The 20,015-nt window shown below is 37.7% G+C and overlaps 2 protein-coding genes across 5 annotated transcripts in view; both read left to right on the top strand.

The window, feature by feature from the left end:
- The window catches only part of IFIH1 (interferon induced with helicase C domain 1), a 28,818-nt gene extending 22,661 nt beyond the window's left edge, over positions 1 to 6,157 (top strand). For both annotated transcript variants that reach the window (XM_040604791.1, XM_040604792.1), the window contains 6 exons: positions 387 to 643; positions 2,096 to 2,245; positions 2,934 to 3,095; positions 3,421 to 3,611; positions 5,033 to 5,126; positions 5,235 to 6,157. In XM_040604791.1, the coding sequence (XP_040460725.1) occupies positions 387 to 643; positions 2,096 to 2,245; positions 2,934 to 3,095; positions 3,421 to 3,611; positions 5,033 to 5,126; positions 5,235 to 5,417 (1,037 nt within the window). In that variant the 3' untranslated portion in view covers positions 5,418 to 6,157. The remainder of the gene's footprint in view (positions 1 to 386; positions 644 to 2,095; positions 2,246 to 2,933; positions 3,096 to 3,420; positions 3,612 to 5,032; positions 5,127 to 5,234) is intronic.
- A 973-nt stretch (positions 6,158 to 7,130) lies between these two features.
- LOC121093033 (prolyl endopeptidase FAP-like) overlaps positions 7,131 to 20,015 on the top strand; it is a 44,500-nt gene continuing 31,615 nt past the window's right edge. The window contains exons 1-5 of one of the 3 annotated variants that reach the window (XM_040604795.1): positions 7,131 to 8,018; positions 9,145 to 9,807; positions 11,055 to 11,117; positions 11,390 to 11,474; positions 18,787 to 18,882. In XM_040604795.1, the coding sequence (XP_040460729.1) occupies positions 11,112 to 11,117; positions 11,390 to 11,474; positions 18,787 to 18,882 (187 nt within the window). In that variant the 5' untranslated portion in view covers positions 7,131 to 8,018; positions 9,145 to 9,807; positions 11,055 to 11,111. Of the gene's footprint in view, positions 8,019 to 9,144; positions 9,808 to 10,642; positions 10,967 to 11,054; positions 11,118 to 11,389; positions 11,475 to 18,786; positions 18,883 to 20,015 lie in introns of those variants that run through there. The other 2 variants (XM_040604794.1, XM_040604793.1) reach the window with 2 other exon arrangements.

The following is a 20,015-nucleotide window of genomic DNA, read 5'->3' as shown; positions in this document are numbered from 1 at the left end:
TACCAATCTATTTCTCCTTGTAAGACTTTCCCTGTTATTTTAAAACTGTTCTGCAAATACTGTAAGCTGTGATTTAACTCTTTAATACAGTGCATGTAACTGTACCACTTAGGGTGTGTAGACAGGTTTTTTTCTTTTGCTTATTCCCACCATGAAATATGGGCAAAGTTAAAAACTTAATGGTGATTTGTTTTGATAGATTAGTGTGTTTTTAATGAATGTAAACCCACTTGAAATAATTGGCATGGCATAACTCTTCAAACTGGATGTGAATTAGCCATGCTGTGGGAATTATATAGGAAGCTGCTCTTTGCTTTGTTTTTTTCTAGAGCTGTTATTTTACATGGTTACCTTTTTTTTTTAATTTACATCTGCTATTTTTAAAGCAAAAAAGAAACAGCTGAAAGAGTTGGCTAGAAAGCCAGAATATGAAAATGAGAAGCTATTAAAGTTGCGAAACACTTTAATGGAGGAGTTCACGAAGACTAAGGAACCTAGAGGAATTATTTTCACAAAGACTCGGCTAAGTGCTGTTGCTCTGTTCCAGTGGATTAAGGATAACCCAAAATTTGAAGAAGTGGGAATTAAAGCCCATTACCTTATTGGTGCCGGACATAACAGTGAAATGAAACCCATGACTCAGGTACAGCATTCAAATATTGTACATGATTTGAGAAAATAGCTTGTTTTAATACTAGAACAACGGACTGAAGTTTGGAGCCCAGAGTTCTGGTTTCATACCTGCCAACAATTTACCTTCATAAGGTGCAGAATAGGTGAATAACAATGTCAGAATAATTTTATTTCCACAACAAACAAGCTTTTTTGGTTTTCGATTCTATGGCGATAGGAGTAACAGGCAGATGTTTCTTAGAGAAGTATATAGTCAAAAGGGGCACAAGTTGTAGTGAGGCATAGAAAGAAAAAGTGAACAAAATACAGATAGCAAAAATGTGATAATTAAATGAGTTTATACTTATCAGGACAACAGTAATTCAAATTATACTTTAGTTGCTGAATTGAAAAATAAAATTACAGTGTTGATTATGCATGTCTTTTCTTGATATAATTGCTTAATCAACTTATACCGATTTATATGCATACTTCACACTGATGCATAAGAGAAAGAGAATTTGCCAAAATGTGCAATGAAAATATCACAATTGATCACTCAAGTCTGTCTCATACTGTTGTGTTGACTTCATACACAACATCTCTCTCATGATTTATACCTCCAAATTAAACATTTTCAAAACAAAGTACTTCAGTATCCTAAAACCTCTCTTCTCTTCTGCTTTTTACTCCCCATAAAATTGCCACTTCAGCATTTAAACGAAAATGGTGTGGATTATTGCTGGGCACAGTCCATTTCCTTCAGCTGCTCTTAGTTTCAAAAAAAAGTTAGGAATTGTTCCCTCAAGAAGTTGCTTGTTTTCTATGAAAATTTGGTATTTAATATGTGTACCACATTGCACAAACAAAACAATAGCCTCGATTTTGAAACTGAATATAGCAAATCAGAAGTTTCTGTCCCTCTGTTCAAGCTCATTTGAAATACCCAGCTACTTCAGAAGTCCATGTTTTAGATGCTTTATTTTTATAAGTGTATCATTGCTGTGCTTTTATTGCTCCCCAAAATTATGGTCCCCACTTATTATGGGGAATTTTAAGTGCTTTGGAACTTGACTTGGAAGTGCTGAAGTCTATACTTTAAACTGAAATTACTGAAGTAGTAGAAATCCAGAACCTCTGAATAACTGCTAAAAGAATTTGAAAATAATAGAACAACTATATTACCAAAACTCCTAGTGCCTATGAAACAGGCTACAAAGTTCCAAGCTCAGTTATCTTTAAAAGATTGACTTCAGCTCCCTTCCCACTTAAAAAAGGTACTGAACACCTATTATATTCAATAGGAATTCCTTGTTTGTGATCTTAAGGATGCTTAAATACAGTTGTTGAAGCCACTTGACATTTGGCATTCCACTCTGAAATGACTGGACTATAATTCCTTCAACCTCTTCATTAGAAGAAACTTGACAGAAACTAATACTGAAAGTTAGTATACTGATTTATTTTTTTTTTCCATTTACAGAATGAGCAAAGGGAAGTTATTGATAAATTCCGAGGTGGAAATGTAAATTTACTTATTGCTACTACTGTAGCTGAGGAGGGCCTAGACATCAAAGAGTGTAACATCGTTATTCGCTATGGCCTTGTCACCAATGAAATTGCTATGGTGCAGGTATGAGTTTACCGCATACATAACTTATTTTTAACAGTCTTTTTCTGTCTGGAATATGCAAATGGTGAATCATATACCTGGGGTTGAGATAATTTTTAAATACTTGCATGCTAAAAGAGAAAATGCTCTTGCAGCAAGGTTAATTTCCTGTTGCCATCCTCAGTTCGCGTGCAATATAAAATTTTCCTCCATTTGTAATGGCGTAACACACATTTAAAGCTCTACACAAACAGTAAGCTCTTTTAATAAAAAAGGTATGAGAATATGATCAGCAGACTGGTTGACGTAAAAGACATTTGTACCGCCAACAGCTGAAAAGAGATAATATCAGAATACCAGTTTGTCCATGTTCTCACATAATTTGTGAATACAAATATTTCTATATTTAATATTTAAATTCGTGCTTATTTTTTGGTGACTAAATACAGTTTCTGTTTTGAAAAATATTGTGCCAGTCACAGATCTCCTAAGCGCTATTTTCACAGGTATCTTTGATGATAATGCAGAAACAGTAAGTGTTATTCACTGATTCTTTATCTGTCTGAGTTAAGTGGGGAAAAAAAATGCTCGATGGAGACACTGTGTAAGGAACACTACATGTCTTCCATTACAAAACTAAGAAAAAAATGTTGTGTGGTGTTATAAGGGAACATGGTGCTGTTTATGTTGTATTCCTTGCAAATTGTAGGCTCGTGGTCGAGCTCGAGCTGATGAGAGCACCTATGCACTTGTGGCTTCCAGTGGCTCAGGAGCTGTTGAACGTGAAGATGTTAATATTTTCCGTGAGAAAATGATGTATAAGGCCATTCAGCGTGTCCAGAAGATGCCACAGGAGGAGTATTTGAATAAGGTATTTATTGCAACTCTGCACTTTCCCTTTGAAGGAGACTGATTTGTACTGTAAGAAATACTTTCTATTTGAACTCTACTTAAGGGAGGAAAACTTAAAATAATACTGGTTACTACATATGGCCTTGAATCCTTCTGCCAGTATTTGTTTTAATAATCTGTGTTTTCTGAGCCTTTAGAAAAATCTCCTTTTCTGTTGGTAAGGAGGGAAACACAAGTTGGGAAAACTGACTAGAAGTCATGTTGTCAGTGAACTCAGTAAAATAACTGAAAAAAACCTGTCATTCCACCACAATGTTACAGTGTTCTTACCGATCTATTTCCAGATTCAGAATTTCCAGTTGCAAAGTATAGTGGAAAAACAAATGAAGGCAAAAAGAGATCAGTGCAAAATATACAAGAAAAATCCTTCACTAATAACATTCCTATGCAAAAATTGCCACAAGCTGATATGTTCTGGAGAAGACATCCAAGTTATTGAAAAAATGCATCATGTCAGTGTGAAAAATGATTTCCAGTAAGTGTTCATGAACTACTCTATCTCTTTCAGGCAGAAACAGATTTTCTTTTCAGCAGGGCTGTACAGGGCATGTAACCCTGTAGGTCCTGTGAGGAAAGAAAAGATTGTTATAATATTATCAAGTCCTAATCTGTATGGAATTTACAGTTAATGAGTTTGAAGGTAACGTTGATTCTTACCCCTGATTTCAAGGTGACCAGAGTTTAAAACTTTGGAAAAAAATACAGCTTCTGCAGTAATATTAATTGGGTCACGTTGTATAATACAGTGTGTATTCCACAGTGTAAATGTAACCAGAGATGAACACCAGTTACTCAAATACTTACACCAGTAACAGACCCAGGATAAGAGTTTGATAATAACCAGTGACTCAAACAACATACTGGCCATGAGCTGTGCATTGACAATTGTAAATTTAGAAGATGTATATTTATATATTTAGAGGATGATGCACACCCCTTTTAGTTCTCCCAGTGTTCTTACTCCTCCATTGCAAGAGATGCCAACTAGTTTGGTAAACGTTTGTGTTAAACTGTGTTTAACTTTTCAGTGCCACGATGGCAGATGACTTCTTTTCCCACTTGTAATGGAAATTAAGAGTACAAGAAAATGTTTTAATTCAACTTGAGTTGCATTTGCTTACTGCAGTAGATATGTAAGGATATTGTACATTATAGATCAGTCCTGTTTGACTAATTAAATAACAGACACCATCCTACCAAGGTACTGCCCTCCAAAGTTGTTTCTCTGAGACATATCACTGGTATAATTTGCGAAGTCTTTTTGAAGAGTTAACAAGAAATTAGTACCCATATGTTGAAAAAATTAAAATTGCACTGCAACCCTGAACATTGAACTGCTTTTATTGTGAAATTGTCTTGTCGGCATAACATTATCAGTGAATTTGAATAGCCCCTCTGGACAGGTTAATAGTAACCCTCAAGATCAAGCACTCCCTAAACTAATGTAAGAATGTGCACATACTCTGCAGCTCTGGATAGTCAGTAACAAATGATTCTGTTAAGGGGTAAGCAACGTTGAACTACAGGCAATAAAAAGAAAGCTCTAACTAGCAGGTACCATTTCTTTGACAGCTCCATGGCATCTGAAAAAAACAAGCTAGGTCTATCCGCTATTATAACAGAGAGCCTGCTGTTCCTGCTTTAACATGTGTGAGGGACAATGCAGCTCCTGAAATGCTGTGAAAGAAGGTATGGAGTGCACTTGTATTTCACGTTACTTAGGAGCATGAAATATGAGCTTGCGTTTTCTCCAACTCCTGAATGTGCGTAATGGTCAGAGAGGGTTTTTTAGGTTTTGTATCTGACTTCAGCAATTGTAGTCACTGTGTGTTTAAGTCTGTATGTAGCACTGAATGACCAATGTATTCTAATGCACCCTGTCTGACTGTTTTTCAGAAGTCTTTACCATACAAGAGAAAATAAGACACTGCAAGATAAGCATGCCGATTACCAGACAAATGGGGAAATAATATGTAAAGATTGTGGACAAGTGAGGAACAACTTATTTTCACACTTCTATGTTGTTGTTTGTTTGTATTCATTTATGTCTAATGATCCTGTCTATTTTATCTGAAAAGTAATTTTCTTATACTTGCAGGCTTGGGGAAATATGATGGTTCACCGAGGTCTTGACCTACCTTGTCTAAAGATTAGAAATTTTGTGGTTGTGTTTGAAGACAAGAAAACAACAAAGAACATTTTTAAGAAATGGGGAGAACTGCCTGTCACATTCCCTACTTTTGATTATGCAGCTCATTGTCCTTCAAGTGATGAAGATTAAGGACTTGAATATGAATGAATGAAAATAAAAGCCCTTTTCAGCTGTTCTCTGACTGCTGATTTAGAAGCTCCTGTGTCCCATAGAGAGTGCTCTGCATCATAAATGCTGTGAAAGCTCCTAGGCATGAAGAAACTGTCTTGAAGAGGAAAAAAAAACAAGGAAGGAGAAGGATGAAGTCAAACGGCTGCTGTCTGCACTCTGATTTGCAGTGGTACTCCAGGACATAGAAGATAACCAAATACATTGTAGTCATGTATCCATGGAACAAATTCCCATCTCTACTCACTACAGTCCATCATGGAGTGACAACACTGTCAAAACTGCGTTAAGATGACCTGTCTGTCAAGCACAGAACATAGGACAGACATCTTGAGATGTGCATTGATGATTATTTTCTGGTTTTCTTCCTACTATACCCCTTTTGAAGACAGCATTTCAACAGAGGAGCCACGTAAAGAGAACAGATTAGCTGAGTGCTATCTCTGAATCGTTGCTTCGTCAGTGTTTTCGTGACTCAGTTTTTCCCCTCTTATGAGCTCATACATTTTGACAGACTAAAATTGTTTCCATTAAAAGACATTTCAAAAAATCAAGCCCTTCACCTGACTGGAAATTGATTATTTTAATGTCAAAGAAGGACAATGCCAAGTAACTTTCTGTGTGTTAGTTTTCATAGGGTTGTTAAACTGCTTATATAATGAGGTATATAATTTTTTTCAATAAATTACTATAATGATTAACTTCTGTGACACTATTTATTGTCTTTCACTGTAAGTATTTTGACAATAATAATACCACAGTTTCACCCTGGAAATTTAAAGGATAGTGGTACTCTGACTGTAAAAATAGCATACTGTGTCTTCATATTTTTCTCGTTGACAGATCCTGCACACCCCCCCCTCCATTTGCAAGCAAGAAACTGGAGAGTGGAAAGAAGGTCTGTTTGTTGTTTTAACAGTCAGCTTTGCAAATTCAGGATAATGTGGTATGTTTACTGGCACGGACATATAAACACTTCAGTAGCCCCAGTTCCCAAGTTACAACATAGCTGAAAAATATATCCCAGCAAAACAGAATCTTATTATGGCTAGATCTGTAATTGTTCTACATTTTAAAAAGAACTATAAATACTATGCACATTTTTTTAATTCAGATTTGATTTCAGATTTGCATTAGGACTGGATTTGGGTGGCTCTTTTTTCTTTCTCATATTGTATTTTACTTAATACTGTGGCTTGTGGCTACTTCTAGAATCTGCTGATTTAGCATTAAGTGCAGGATCAATTTTATACTTTTTACACATTGATCTGAGAATCCGACTATTAAAAAATATTGAAGATTGATAAATCACACATGATTATAATTTAAGATGTGTTTTATTCATGTGCTCAGTATCTGATGAGATGCTATGAAATATACTAAAAACTAGTTATTAAAATACTCTGCCTGGGTATCTTCACCCAGATCGTATCTGTATTAAAGAGTTGCTACAATTACATAAATGTAATATAATGCACTGTACATAGCATTTTCAAGTGTCTGAAGTAATTTATTCAGTACTTTTAAGGAAGCGTAAAACCCTGGTGAAAAGATGGTATCATTACATAGGTTGCTGCTGGGTCTTCAATCAATTTTCCATGCTGACTAGATTTTCTGAAATCTAAGCTTTTGATACTTCCCTTTATTGAAGCAACAAGAGCATATGCAGCTGGATTTCTTTGTTCTTTTATAGTTGAGTTCAACAGGGGCATATCACAAACATGCTTGGGCTTCTTGTAGTTCACCTGTGTGCTGCTGTTACACACCCGGTTCCTAGCATTACTCAGCCATGTTGTCACCAAAGCTTAGAGTGTTTGCACAATCGCACTTCAGCATAATGCGTAATGAACCTCAAATGAATCCTGCTGGCTGTAGGATAATGAATCTCCACTTCAAGTTATTGTCTCTGAATGGGGTTGTAAAACGTGCCTATATTGTTCATCCAGGAAGTGTGAAGTTGTAAAACACAAGCTAAATTGCCGTATTTTATCTGCTAGTTACTTCTGCATTTATTGCCTTTATGGACCCAAAGTCCTCCAGGGAGTGTGACAAGTCCTGATCGTATTTTCTACTTAGAGCTTTTATTTGTTCACAAATGTGGAAAGAAGAAAAATTGTTAGTCACTGGGGATTTGTCTAGCTATGTGTGTGGCTACTTAAGAACTGGTTCAGCTTTACTTGCTTTTTCATTATTCTATCTTTTGGTCTGATGTCATGCACAACCTACATCTTTAAATCTGCGTTTCCTCATCTGGGAATGTAAATGTTTTAGTGCCCTAGAGTAGTTGTGTAACTGGTTAGATAGTTGCTGTACAAACTGAGTATGTTTTCTGTTCTGTGATCTGTCCATTTTCCCAATTCACCCTCTTTCTAGCTTCCTTACGCTTTTCTTTCTAATCTTGTATTATGGGATTCTGATGTTGCAAAATTTAGGAAGAGCTTTGGCTGTTGAAATAATTGTTGTTTGCCTCTTTGCTGGTACTGGTATAAACAGTCCACAGAAGGGAGTTCAGGTGTTAGAAGCAATAGGTCTACAAAGCTTGTAAAGGTCATTCTCTGACAGGTAAATTTTGTTTTGCTTCTAATACTGCAACCTTTCTGAATCTTATTACAGCAGATGCCTAAATAATTAGACTTCCAAATTAGAAAAATACATAGTATGCAGCATAGAGGCATTTTGCGAAGTCTTTTAGATCATGTGAATTTGAATAATTTACTTTGAGACATTCTCTAAATAAGCATTAATTAGAGGAAGCTATCTATTTGGAAATTAAAACTAGCCTGGTCAAAACCTGCATTTGCAATTTTGTGGTGTTCTGGTTGTCAGAGATGACCAATGTCGGTAGGAAAAAATGGATTTCTCTGAACTGTGTTACGGAAAATACATATGTCATTAACCACAGAATGCGAGGAAATAAGTAACGGTTTGGAAATATGAATAAGAAGCATGAGTTACATGGGGAAAAATAATTTGTCATAATTCTTTTCTGTTTTGGAAATTTTGAATAGCTGTGGTTTTATCTTGTTAGGAAACGATTGGTTTTGAGCTCAGTTCTGCTCTTCATAATGCACTGTATCAGGAACAATGTATTTTAGCCTTCTCAGCCTTTTTTTCCTGCGTTGGTTTATGTCAACAGGATTAATCTTACTCAGAAATTTTACCTTGTATAACTTGTACTTCGCTGTTGTGACAAGAACTGGGGAGAGAGAGGAACTGAGTTAATGGGAGAATAAGGCATGTTTCATATAACTGTTTCTTTCAGACAATTGATTTGAATCTCTTTTCAAAACTCCCCCCACAAAGAGTTCTGTAAGGCACATTGCCAAAAGACTGCCCAGATCAGCTGCTGCCTCGCCAAGGCTGGTGTAATGGTTAGGGTTCAAATTCCAGCCCATACTGTTAGGATAAGGTGGTAATTTAACTGCCTTTGGTGGTACATTGAACTCTTTTTTTTCTCTGTAAAACATTAGCCCAAGTTCTGCTGGACAGTTTGGTGTGACAGGAAACCTGTCTCATCTAGCACATTTTCAATTTTCAAAGCAGCCAGCCGGGATGATTAAGATTTGGGTACTCTGTCCTTGTTAACCTCCTCTGGAAAACCATAGTCCCCGTGTCTGTCTTCTACAGAGAGGCACCACCGTTCAGGACTCCTTTCCTCACTCTTATTTTGTCCCTTTTTGGTGTTTAGCATGTGAGAGAGGTACAAGACCGGGGCAGGGAGAAAGAAGAGGTGATTCAGCAGACTCCACATGCAAAATCAACAATGCCTGAGCCTAACCTGCAACTTCCACTCACTGCTCTCACGTCAGACCTAGTGAATATTGTCAGCTCGTGGCTGCCTCTGGCAGTTGACATTTACCACACCGGCTGAGGCGGTGGCTGAGCCAGGCCTGGGGCCGCAGTCAGGCCTGGCCACCCCCAGCAGGCAGTGGAGGCTGAGCAGAGGAAGGTGCCAAGCACTGCCGTCCCCTCCAGCATGGACACCGGGTGAAATGGCTGGGGAGCTACAGGCCGCAGTCTTTGTTTTGTAGCTCACTTCAGCTGCTGCCATGCCTGGTGCCTTTCCATGCATAACACAGAGCCTAACGCACGGCTGTGGAGCAGAGCAGTCCGCACAGGTCTTTGGTTCGTGTTTTCTCCCAGCACAATGTCCGAATGATGAGCAGGGTGCAAGGCTGACCTTTTATTTTTCCTCCCTCCCACCCCCTATAACAGCACGTGGAATGCCTGGCCCAGTCGCATGCTCAGGTTCATCATCTGACAGAATGACTGCTGGCTCTGCGGTGGGGAGCGCTGGATGGATTTCCTTTTTGAGATCATCCTTCTGAGACCTGGGCATTGCTCATAAGCAGTTGAGTGTCACAGGGTGTGTGGAGATGCACTAAAGAGCATCCAGCCTCCCGGAACGGTGCTAGCAAGCCTGGAAGCGATGGGGCTGGGGGGTGCTGGCACAGAGCAACGCGCAGCGAAGAAAGGGGGCGACAGCGCGGAGCGCTGCTGGGAGCGCCCGGCTCCTGCGGGACAGCGGGCGGCGCCGGGGCGGGCCGGCGAGCGCTGCCTCTGCCTCCTGCAGCCCGCCTTTCGCCGCCAGGGGGCGCGCGGCCGCTGGCAGGCGGCGGACCCGTGCCTCTCCGACCGTTATTCCCCTCCCGCCCGCCCCGCGCGCCCGGCCGTTATCCCCTCACGGCGGCAGCGCCCCTGGCCGCTGTGCAGAGCCGCCTGAAGGACCGGGCAGGGTGCGGGCTGCCTGCCTGTCCCCCGCCTTCGCCGGCGCTCCCCGGAGCGGCTCTGAAGCAGAGCGGTAGTAAGAGTATTTGGGTGAAGTCAGTCTAACGAGCACGACATACTTCTACTTCCATTTTCGAGCCTCTCCTCTCTGCTGAGGGCTCCCTTATGTAACTTGACGCTGAGGTCTCAAGAGTTTTCCCTGTTTTCAGTTGACCTCATTTCAGTGAGCTAAATAAAATACGTGCAATTGGTGGTTTAAGCACTATTTCAGAATTTGCAGTGGGCCTGTAGATATTTACTTCTTTAAGTTCTCTTACATAGCCTGTAGAGTTTTATGGTTTTCTGAGGAAAAAAAGTAATTCTCACATGTGGAAGACATTAAACAGTATCTATTTCTGCTTCTTGTTTTGCATTCTTACATGGTCATTTATTATTTCAAAAAGTAAATATACGTGAAGTATATATAAACAATAAAGCTACTGGCTTTTCTTTTACATTCTCTGTAGAGTAGAAACAAGGTCACAACTATGTCCTGAGAGCATGACAATTGCCAAAATACACAGTAGATACTTGATATGTACTGTTTTTCTCTGAAAAGTAACTGTTGTGTCATAAAACTCTGAAGTTAATGTAAGCAGATGTTGGTTACAGCTCACATTGATGGGAAGTATATAATCACCACCCCTATAGCCACCCACTGTCCATTTCTGGTCCAAGAACTTCCCCAAAAGCATGTTTCTAATTTTATGAAAACCCTTCGAAATTTGGCACAGTTTTCAAAAGTATGTAGGAAAAAAAAAAAAAAAGTCTGCCAGAGGTTTGGCCTCCAACTGTGAAAACAGACACTGCCTTTTCAAACTTCTCTCCTAGATCACTGACCAACACCCAGAAGAGAGAATTTACATTCTTTTAGAATACAGCAGGAAAATGAAGGTCTGTATGCTGCTTTCAGCTTTTGGTAAATTTACATCTGTGGTTTTTAAACTGTCAGCTACTGCACCAGGCCAGGCTCCGATGTGAAAGTATTTGTTTTAAAGAAAATGGAAAGGGAAGTCTTTTCAAATGTACTGCAGGGACATTTTTGCTTGTTGCTTGGATGGATTACAGCAGTTAGAGAGAGTGGGAGGATTTAATTATTTACCAACTATAGAAGTGTGCCTCAGGCAATATTAGAAATGTAATTATTGTTTGTTTCTGTCCTGCAGACCCGGCTAAAAATCATATTTGGCGTGGTTATATGCCTTTTGCTTTCTTTATTACTTATGTGTATTATACTGCTTCCATCAAGAGGTAAGGCATTTGTAATCTAATGTAGTGTAAAACAACATCTTTAGCTACTATGACTTCTAAAGTTCACAAAAGTTTGTCAGATCATCTTTCTTGTCAGAATTGTTATGGCTTTATCACTTTACAGAAATGTACTGACAGCTGAAATATCCTGAAGGTAGGATTGAAATGCCAGCAGATGTTGAAACAAGGAACTCCTTGAAGTGAAAAGCACCTGAATTAACTTTATTGTGCATGACATAGAATGTTCTTAGACAGAATTGCAAAAATAATTCTTAGATCTCCTCATATTATGGTATTTTTTTGTGTGTTAGGGTTTAGGAGACTCACAAACTGTTAGTAATTTTCTTCAGCTTCATGAACTTGTATTTGGTTTTGAATGGTTACGTAATAATTACAGAAGTTCTCTATCCAATTACAAATTAAACATGTTGTTGTAGGTTGGGTATGATAACTTTTTTGTGAACATATTTACAACTGAATTTTAAAATTAAAGTCAGCATTGTATAAAACAGGGTACATAGTTTGCTCTAGTAGCATTATGCCAGCTGCAGTTAAATCAACACAATGTGGTCTGCTGAGTCCTCTGGTAAAGTTTGAAGTGAGTGTGGTTTGAAATTTAGAGCCCAGGCAACACTGACTTGATGGTAATTTTTTTTCTGAGAGGTATAATAAGGTCAATGTAAGTATTTACATGGCCCTTTCAAAATAGCAGAGTAACTGAATGTCTTTGAAATTATTAAAATAATAATAAAAAAACCCTATTCCAGTAACAGTTTCAATTTAAAGGGATTTTTATTCTATTATTATTCTTTGTTCATACGTTGGCAGGGTGACTGAGATGAAGAAATCAGTTTTGCATTTACAACTAAGTTATAAAATCAGCTATCTGCTGAAGTCTGAAATTTAAGTCCTGTAGTTAATATGCAAGTTTTGTGAAAGGTGAAATCTCTTTCCTACCTGATACTTCTGTGGAATATGCTTATCCTGAGTTGTTTCATTGAGAGAAGGGTGGAGGTTTCTGAAGGAGTTAGGGTTGATTCTGTTATGCAGCATGTGAATATGAGGATAGATTATATCAAGGTGGGAGGCAGTGCTGTAAAGAGTGCTGTAAACACCTCAGAGTGACAAGTTTGATTTTACTGTCAATGATAGGGTGCCAGATTTTTTGGCTAGCTTAAGCATGGTCAGATCTGAGCTTTTATTATTAGGTAAATGTATGGTATTAAGTCAGACTTCTCATACCAAGTCTGCATGTTAAGACAGGGCAGAATATTTTTATGAGATTTAAATAAATAAAAAAAGAGGAAACAAAGAGGCTGGAGACTGAGGATTGGTTTGGCGGTCTGAAGAAGCTGCTAAAGATCATGGAAGATACTGCAGGAGTGAGTGTATTTTTCGCTTCTGAAGTTATCACATACCAGCTCACTGGTCTTATTCTGAGCCTTTTCAGTACCTGAGCCATTACAAAGAACTCTTTCTATCTCTATAGTTTCTTGGAATAGCAACTTGGTAATCAGTCATATCAGGCATCACTTTCAGATCCACTAATGATAAAGAATTTATCTTACTTTACAGAATGCTTTTGAAGGAGGATTTTAGACGATTGTGGAATACACAGTTATGTTGACACACAGTTATGCTAAACACATCTGATTATGGCTTCTTATTCTCAAGTGGAACTGCAAGTGGTGCAGTTATCTGTTCAAATGGCTAAACCTTTCTGAATTCTTAGTAGTCTACTGATCAGTTTTAAATGAAAGAAATACAAATTTATTTTGCAGTTACAAATTGTGCAAGTCGAAGACAGACAGGAAATAGCTACAGAGAAGGAATGTTGTTTGTACATTCCACCTTTATTACTGCCTAACTGAAAGGATGTGGCAATCTAGGAAGAAAATTAATTGCATATGTTAAATGTATAGACACAGACCGACTACATTTCTGCTTAAAAAAAAAAACAGGAAAGAAAAATGTTATCTTTAATTCTGAAAATAGAAGTAATATTTAGTTCTCATTTTGTCTGCTAAGTTTCTAGCAATTTCATGTTCTTCAAACTTCTCAAAAAGTGATAGCTGGTTTTGGTTTACACATGGAGGAGTATGAAAAATTCTCAGAAGTTATACTGGAATATAATTTTCTGTTTGGAGAGGATAGTAAGAACTAAATACTTAGTTGCAGTTATTACACAGTTTCTGTGGGGTTCAGAAGAGCAAGGTGGATAATCTCAATATAGTGAATGCCATCTATGCCTAAGAAATTAGTGACAGTTTTTTGACATTTCTTTGAGTTAGGAACGTGCTGTGTTGTTTACCTAACTATGATAACCTAGTTACAATAACCCAATGCAGAATAGTTCAGAAAGGTTCTTTTCACTTGTACACTGGTGTACCCAGTCCTGTTTTTCTGCAGCATAAACCAGAAAGGAAATACCTATCTGCAGTTGAAAAGCAATAGTGAAACTACAGGCAGAGTTACAGATAACTGAAGGTATTGCTTAGGCTCCAAGTTAATTTTTTCTTGTGCTATTTGTAATGAATATCCAGAATCTTGCTTGTCAATGTGTCTGTCCCCATTGTACATTTGACCTATGCCTGAGACCAAGACCATTACAGTTTAGTCACAGGGCATGCTTCTCAGCCAGGAACTGGTGAGCAACCTGTTTCTTAGGAACTGGTGGTGTTCTTTGCTGCGCCCCAGCCAAATCCATTTTCTGATTCAATAAATGCCTCCCTGTGTTCCAATGCAAAGTCAAACAAGGGTGGCTTCCATCACTGTGGCATGGAGGAAGAATGGTTCTGGTCAAGGATTCAGTTGCTGGCACTGAATTCAGCTGGAGCCGGTGCTGTTAGTTGCTGCTTTGTAATTGACATGTGTGCCTGGATATTTGACTTAGAAATAAAGAGAAATTCTGATCTTCTTGGCCATCTATCAAAATTGGCAAGTGGCAATTAGAGAGTATATACTCTCAGCTGTTGCTGAAGTTCTGTGTAATTCAAAATCAATAGATTAACTGTGACAGTGTGCTTCCACCAGAATCTGGTGGTTCAGTCTGAGCTATGAGTTCAGGCTCAGATCTAAGTGATTGTGTAAACCTAGCTACAGTGCTCTGTATGCTGGTGGCAGAAAGTAGTTAGTAGAACAGAGTAATAAAACCCAATATTATGATGGATTAGACTAATTCATACCCATTCTGTACTTAGACTGCATAAAAAATTGATAGGAATTCATACTAAAATTTTTCTAGAAAAGTTCTCAAAAACCAGTATGCTCCTTTAAGTTTGTATTCCCTTAACAGGGTTCAGTCTGCTGCACATGTGCAGCTGTGGTCTGTGACAATACTCCTAGGACTGTGGGGCTGGGTGGGCCTTTTCTTTCCAAAACTGACTAGTGCTTTGATGAAACTCTTTGTTGCTTAAGTTCTTATATCATCATTAAATGCTTAGCCAAAACAGGCTCTATTAATTTTCTGTCCTTGTTTACATGCTGGTGGCAGAATAAATACTCTGGTTTAGGACTAATTTAAAGGGATCACCATAACAATCTTGCCTCTCCAAGTCTGTGCTTAGAAATGATGTATGATGGCTGTGATCTAAGATAATTTTTATTAGCTTTTCTTTATAAATATATTTTCTGAAAACTTTATTTTCCATAACTGAAAGGGATTATAATTATTCTTCCTCAGTGTATAGTTAGTTTCCTTTCCCGGACTCTTATGCAGTAGAGATGTTGGAATCCGTAGTAAACAAAACCATTCTCATTCTAGTATGCTTAGATTTCTGTACAGTTTCTGTTCCTACCAGTAACGAGCTGGATCATACTCTGGAGCATGACTTCTTCAGACTTCATCTTTTCTTCTCATTCCAAAGGGTAGTTTTGAAGTAACCTTCACTGAGAAAGCAGTGGCACACCTCACAAAAAAATGACTGAATGTAATGCAGGTAGGGAAAAGCAGATTCAGCTGATGTGGAGCTGAGGGTGACCAGAAGTTCTGGAGCAAGAGCAGGAGTGTTGGAGTTAATTTCTGATGCTGAATGGGCTATGGTTTCCTCAAGTGGAAGGCTGGCTTCCTGCACATATTGAAGGAACTTGTGCTTTAGCTATTCAGCATCAGCCCACAGAGATAGGAATGGACATTGTAGTCCGGAAGCAGAATATAATACCATACTTTTTTGACACGTCATCTATTTGCTGTGTAGCAGTGGTTGCTAAATAAAATGCATATAGAGCTACATATATGATAAATACATATAAACATATATATATATATATAAAACAAATACAGAAACCAGAATACTTTCTGATTATTACAAATGTTTGCTTTAATTTGGCAGGAGTAGACACAATTTACATGCATGCACATTAGACCATGTTGTTGAATAAGCCAACAAGACTTTGAAATTTAAAGCAAGGGTTGTGTTCGTCTACATACATCCAGGCTTTGAAAGAGAATAATCCTGATAATTTCACAGTGATGGAATGGTGTGTATAAAGTTAATCTGAGTTTAACATAATTGAAAGTTCTGTTTTCTGTGGTTTATTAAGCTTTCTCACAACAGTGAACAGAACAGTAAAGAAGAAGGTGTCTGCATAAAGCCAGTGACAGTTAATAGGTGCTTACAGGCTTTTATCACCACAATTATACATGTACACTGAATACACTCAAACGCATGAGTGAGTAATTGTGATCATGAAATATATAAAGCAAGTTACACTGTGAAGCAAATTAGCCAATTTAGTGCACAAAGAAATACAGAACTGCACCCTGTAAATGAATGCAAATAGACCACGAAGAATTAAAACTGAGACATTGGGGTGGTGAAGGAAAAAAAGCAAAGCTGAAATTTGGTAAGCTTTCATTTCTGTGGCTGGCTCTGGTATTTGCTTCCTGTTTTGTCCCTGGGCGTCTTTTTTAATCTTTGTTATTTCGTAGAGAAACAAAACACAATGAAAGAATTTACCAAGCCTACCAGCAGCGGTCCAAATCAATGTCTGTATAGTGCTGCAGACATGTAAAGTGCTTTTCATGTTACAGTCTGTTCTGTGAGCAGAGATTTTGAATACCATTATTGAACCAGTCTTTAGTTACAGAAGAAAGAACCAGCAACAATTATAGGAACTATTAAAGATGCTGCTTTTAATTAAAGTGTTTAAAGATATCTTCTGTTGCCTAGAAACAAGCATTCAAAATTTTAAGTAGTCAAGTAAGAAATAGTTGTGTTCATATTTTTTGCAGTGCACTGGTAGAAATTCAGATAGGAGTGGACATATTTTGAAAATCATTAGCAGTCATAATAAATTATCACATAATATTAAGTATGTAAGGGTGAAATAACTAACAGAGTAAAGGTTCGAGTTAGAGCTGTGAAAATTAGACCAGAGATGAGACATTCGTGATATTGCTTGTCTTTTTAGTAAAAAATCCTTTTAAGTGGAGAGAAGAACCAGGAAATTTTACCAGATTAAGGTATCAAACAGGACTGCAAATTTAGACTTTCTATACACACACCCATGGAAACAGATCTTAACAGTGCATTTCTTTTGCTAATAGGCATATTCACTTAAAAAATTTAAACTGAAAGCTAGTGGTAAGTAATCAGCAGTCAATCTAAATAGAAATGGATTCTTCTTTGGAATTATTTTCCACGCATTTTTGTAAAAGTTTGCCATCTTCTGTGTTTATCATTAACTTACCAAAGATCTCTAATATACAGTTATGATATTAGCAAGAGGAATTAACCTCTTATTGAACTTCTTGGGATAATTTCTGGACATATTGCTAGCTCAGAGTTTGAGTTTAAACTGGTAGGTTTTTGCCTATGGATTGGCATTCAGTTTTATTTCTCATGACAGCTCTCTTCTGCATTAGTGCAGGCAAGGCTAGTGTCAACAGTCAACCTGACATGTGTATTCTACAGTAAGTAATAGTCACTTAGCAGAAAAAAACATATTATCATTACAAAGTACCATAGAAGAGAATATGAAGAAACATTTCCCAGGAAGTCAGTGTGATCTTAACAGAGAGGGCAGCTGTAATGAGGAAGTGATGGAGCATGATATGAAACCTGAGGGCAATGAGTCATCTTGATTATCTGGCTGTCATCTGAGAGCTCTGAAGGAACAAACAGGGGAAGTGGCAGAGCTCTACTAGGCTGTAGTGTGACATCCTCACTACCTCTGAAGACAATGGCAAAAGTTCCCTTGATTTTAAAGCAGAAAAGTATAGAATCCAGAATGCCTAGACTTAAAACCTGCCATTATTATGGTACTGAACTTTAAAAACTGGCCTTTATCAGAAATGTTCCTGTGTCTTTTTGAGAATTAACTGTTTTGGGTACTCTTTCTCTTGTGAACTGCACAGTTTTCCTTGTTTTTACATTTTTGTAATGGAATTTTTCATTTCCATGCACTTAGCAAGCCTGCATTTTCAACATTACCCTCTTCTCAACCAATTGGTTGTCCTTAAATTTTGTTTTTAAAATCTGCCCTATCTTAAGTTGTTTAGCTTTGAGAAGAAACATTTGATAAGAGCCAAAAAAGCAGCTACAACTTTGTGCATTATTTTTATGCAGCTCTCTGATCTGCTTAGAAATCAAATATTAGAGTACCTGTCTTCTCTCCAGAGTCATTGCCAATTTTCTTTTGCAGCATTAAATAAAAACTTGAAGTTTGGGTTCACTCATTCATTACTTTTCAGCAGTATTTTTACCTGCGTACCTTCATCTATTTTTTTCATGTGGCTACTAAGAAATATATGTGGGTGGTGATTAATTCGCAAACCTTATATCCATCTTCTAACACTAGTTGATGAGGCATTTATGAAATTTTGCAGTAGGGAATTGTATGCACATCCTGTTGTTTGACTCTGCTGAATATGTGCAGGTCCCTATGAAAATAGTTGTCTCTACATACCACACAAGTTCATGGCACCCATGCTTTGGAAAAATTTGTCACAAAAGATTTGTCTTTTTTGTGGAAAAGGCTTTTCTTGGACTTACAGGGTCTACAAGTAAATATGTCTGAGTGAATAAATGACTGGGTGAAATAAATTAGTTTGTCTGGTTTCTCATTTTGTATTCCTAAAGGTGAGTCCTTCAGAGGCTAAAGGACCTTATCAGAACTGTGACAAAGAACCTTCCTTTCTGCTGTGCCTACTCTCTGCATACCTCCAGGATTATGCTATCTTCACTGTTCCCTGGTGCTGAAAAAAGGAAATACTGGACTAGTAATTACTTCTTTCCTGTGCCCCCCATCCCACACACACACACACTTTTCACAGCATTGCATTAACAGAAACTGCCTATCTTCCTCTTAGTTGTCAACACAGATGATGGTCTCCGAGCTCTTACACTGGAGGATTATTTGAATGGAAATTTCCAGTATAAAACATTTTTTCCATATTGGGTGTCAGGTAGGTAAAACCTTTTCTCAAATGTACATAAACCTTTCTAATTTCTATTTCCAGACTGGTTCAGACTCAGAAATGCAATTTCTTTCCAGCTTTACTGTGAATGAATGCTAACTATGAAATTAAACAATCTGTTAGTCGAAACTTACAGTTAAAATTTACTATTCTATCAGTCATTCTAGAAATGCCAGGTATTTGATGTTTCAGCAGGCATGTTTGAGTCAATATAAGCTATAATTTTATGGAGGTCCTCAGTGTTTTACTTCTTTTACTATCATATTCATTGCAGCAAGTGAAAGGAATATGTCAATGTGTCAGTCATTTCTTAAACAGTCTCCTTTTTTGTGTTTGTCACAGCACTTTTTCATTTACCATTTGTAATAATTGAGGTAGCCTGTGTTACAGTCCTCATTCTTTTTTTTCAGTAGTACATAGCTCCACGATGAGTCCAGCTGTTCTTATCTCATTTAAGAGCTGAAATTCCTGAGTTTCAATGCATTGCATAAAAAATAAGGTTGAGTTTCTAAGCAAGTTCCGTAAGGTAGAAGATAAAGGTTTGAGGTTAATTGCTGGTGATATATGTGTCTGTATGTGGCTGAAACACTAGTCTTGCTATCATTGAATGGCAGCAGCATCAAAAGGCTTGTGCTAGATCAGGGTGCATTCTAGTTCACACACTACTACCACTCCCATCTATGCACTGCCTCAAGCAAGTTATAAAACTATACCAAGTTAGTTTTATAGTTAGTTTTAACTCACAATTTTAGAACTGAACTGAAGCTTTCCAGGACATTGCTAACAGGAGTTAAAGTTTTACAACTAACAATTTGAAGTATGTTGACATCACTTGTATGATTTAAAAATTAGGTCACCATTTGTTAGAATTCTGTCTGAATGTCTGAAGTATGTAGGCAGCATATCACCTAAACCTAATATTCCCTTCCCTCTTTATATCCTTCTCACTTAGACTTGTCTTTTCTCTTGACAGTCACAAAGCTCATGCAAAAGCCATGCCATAGATTCCATAGATAGTCATGCCTACAGCATCCCATATGTCTACTTTTCTACTGAAGCAAGGAGTTAAAATTGAGCCTCTCTTCCTAAGGGTGCCTAAGATCACCACAAATGCTGTTACA

Source organism: Falco naumanni, chromosome 8 (assembly GCF_017639655.2).
Source record: "Falco naumanni isolate bFalNau1 chromosome 8, bFalNau1.pat, whole genome shotgun sequence".
Taxonomy (NCBI): Eukaryota; Metazoa; Chordata; class Aves; order Falconiformes; family Falconidae; genus Falco; species Falco naumanni.
Note: the sequence above shows the minus strand (reverse complement) of the source record. Positions and strands in the feature narration are given on the sequence as shown.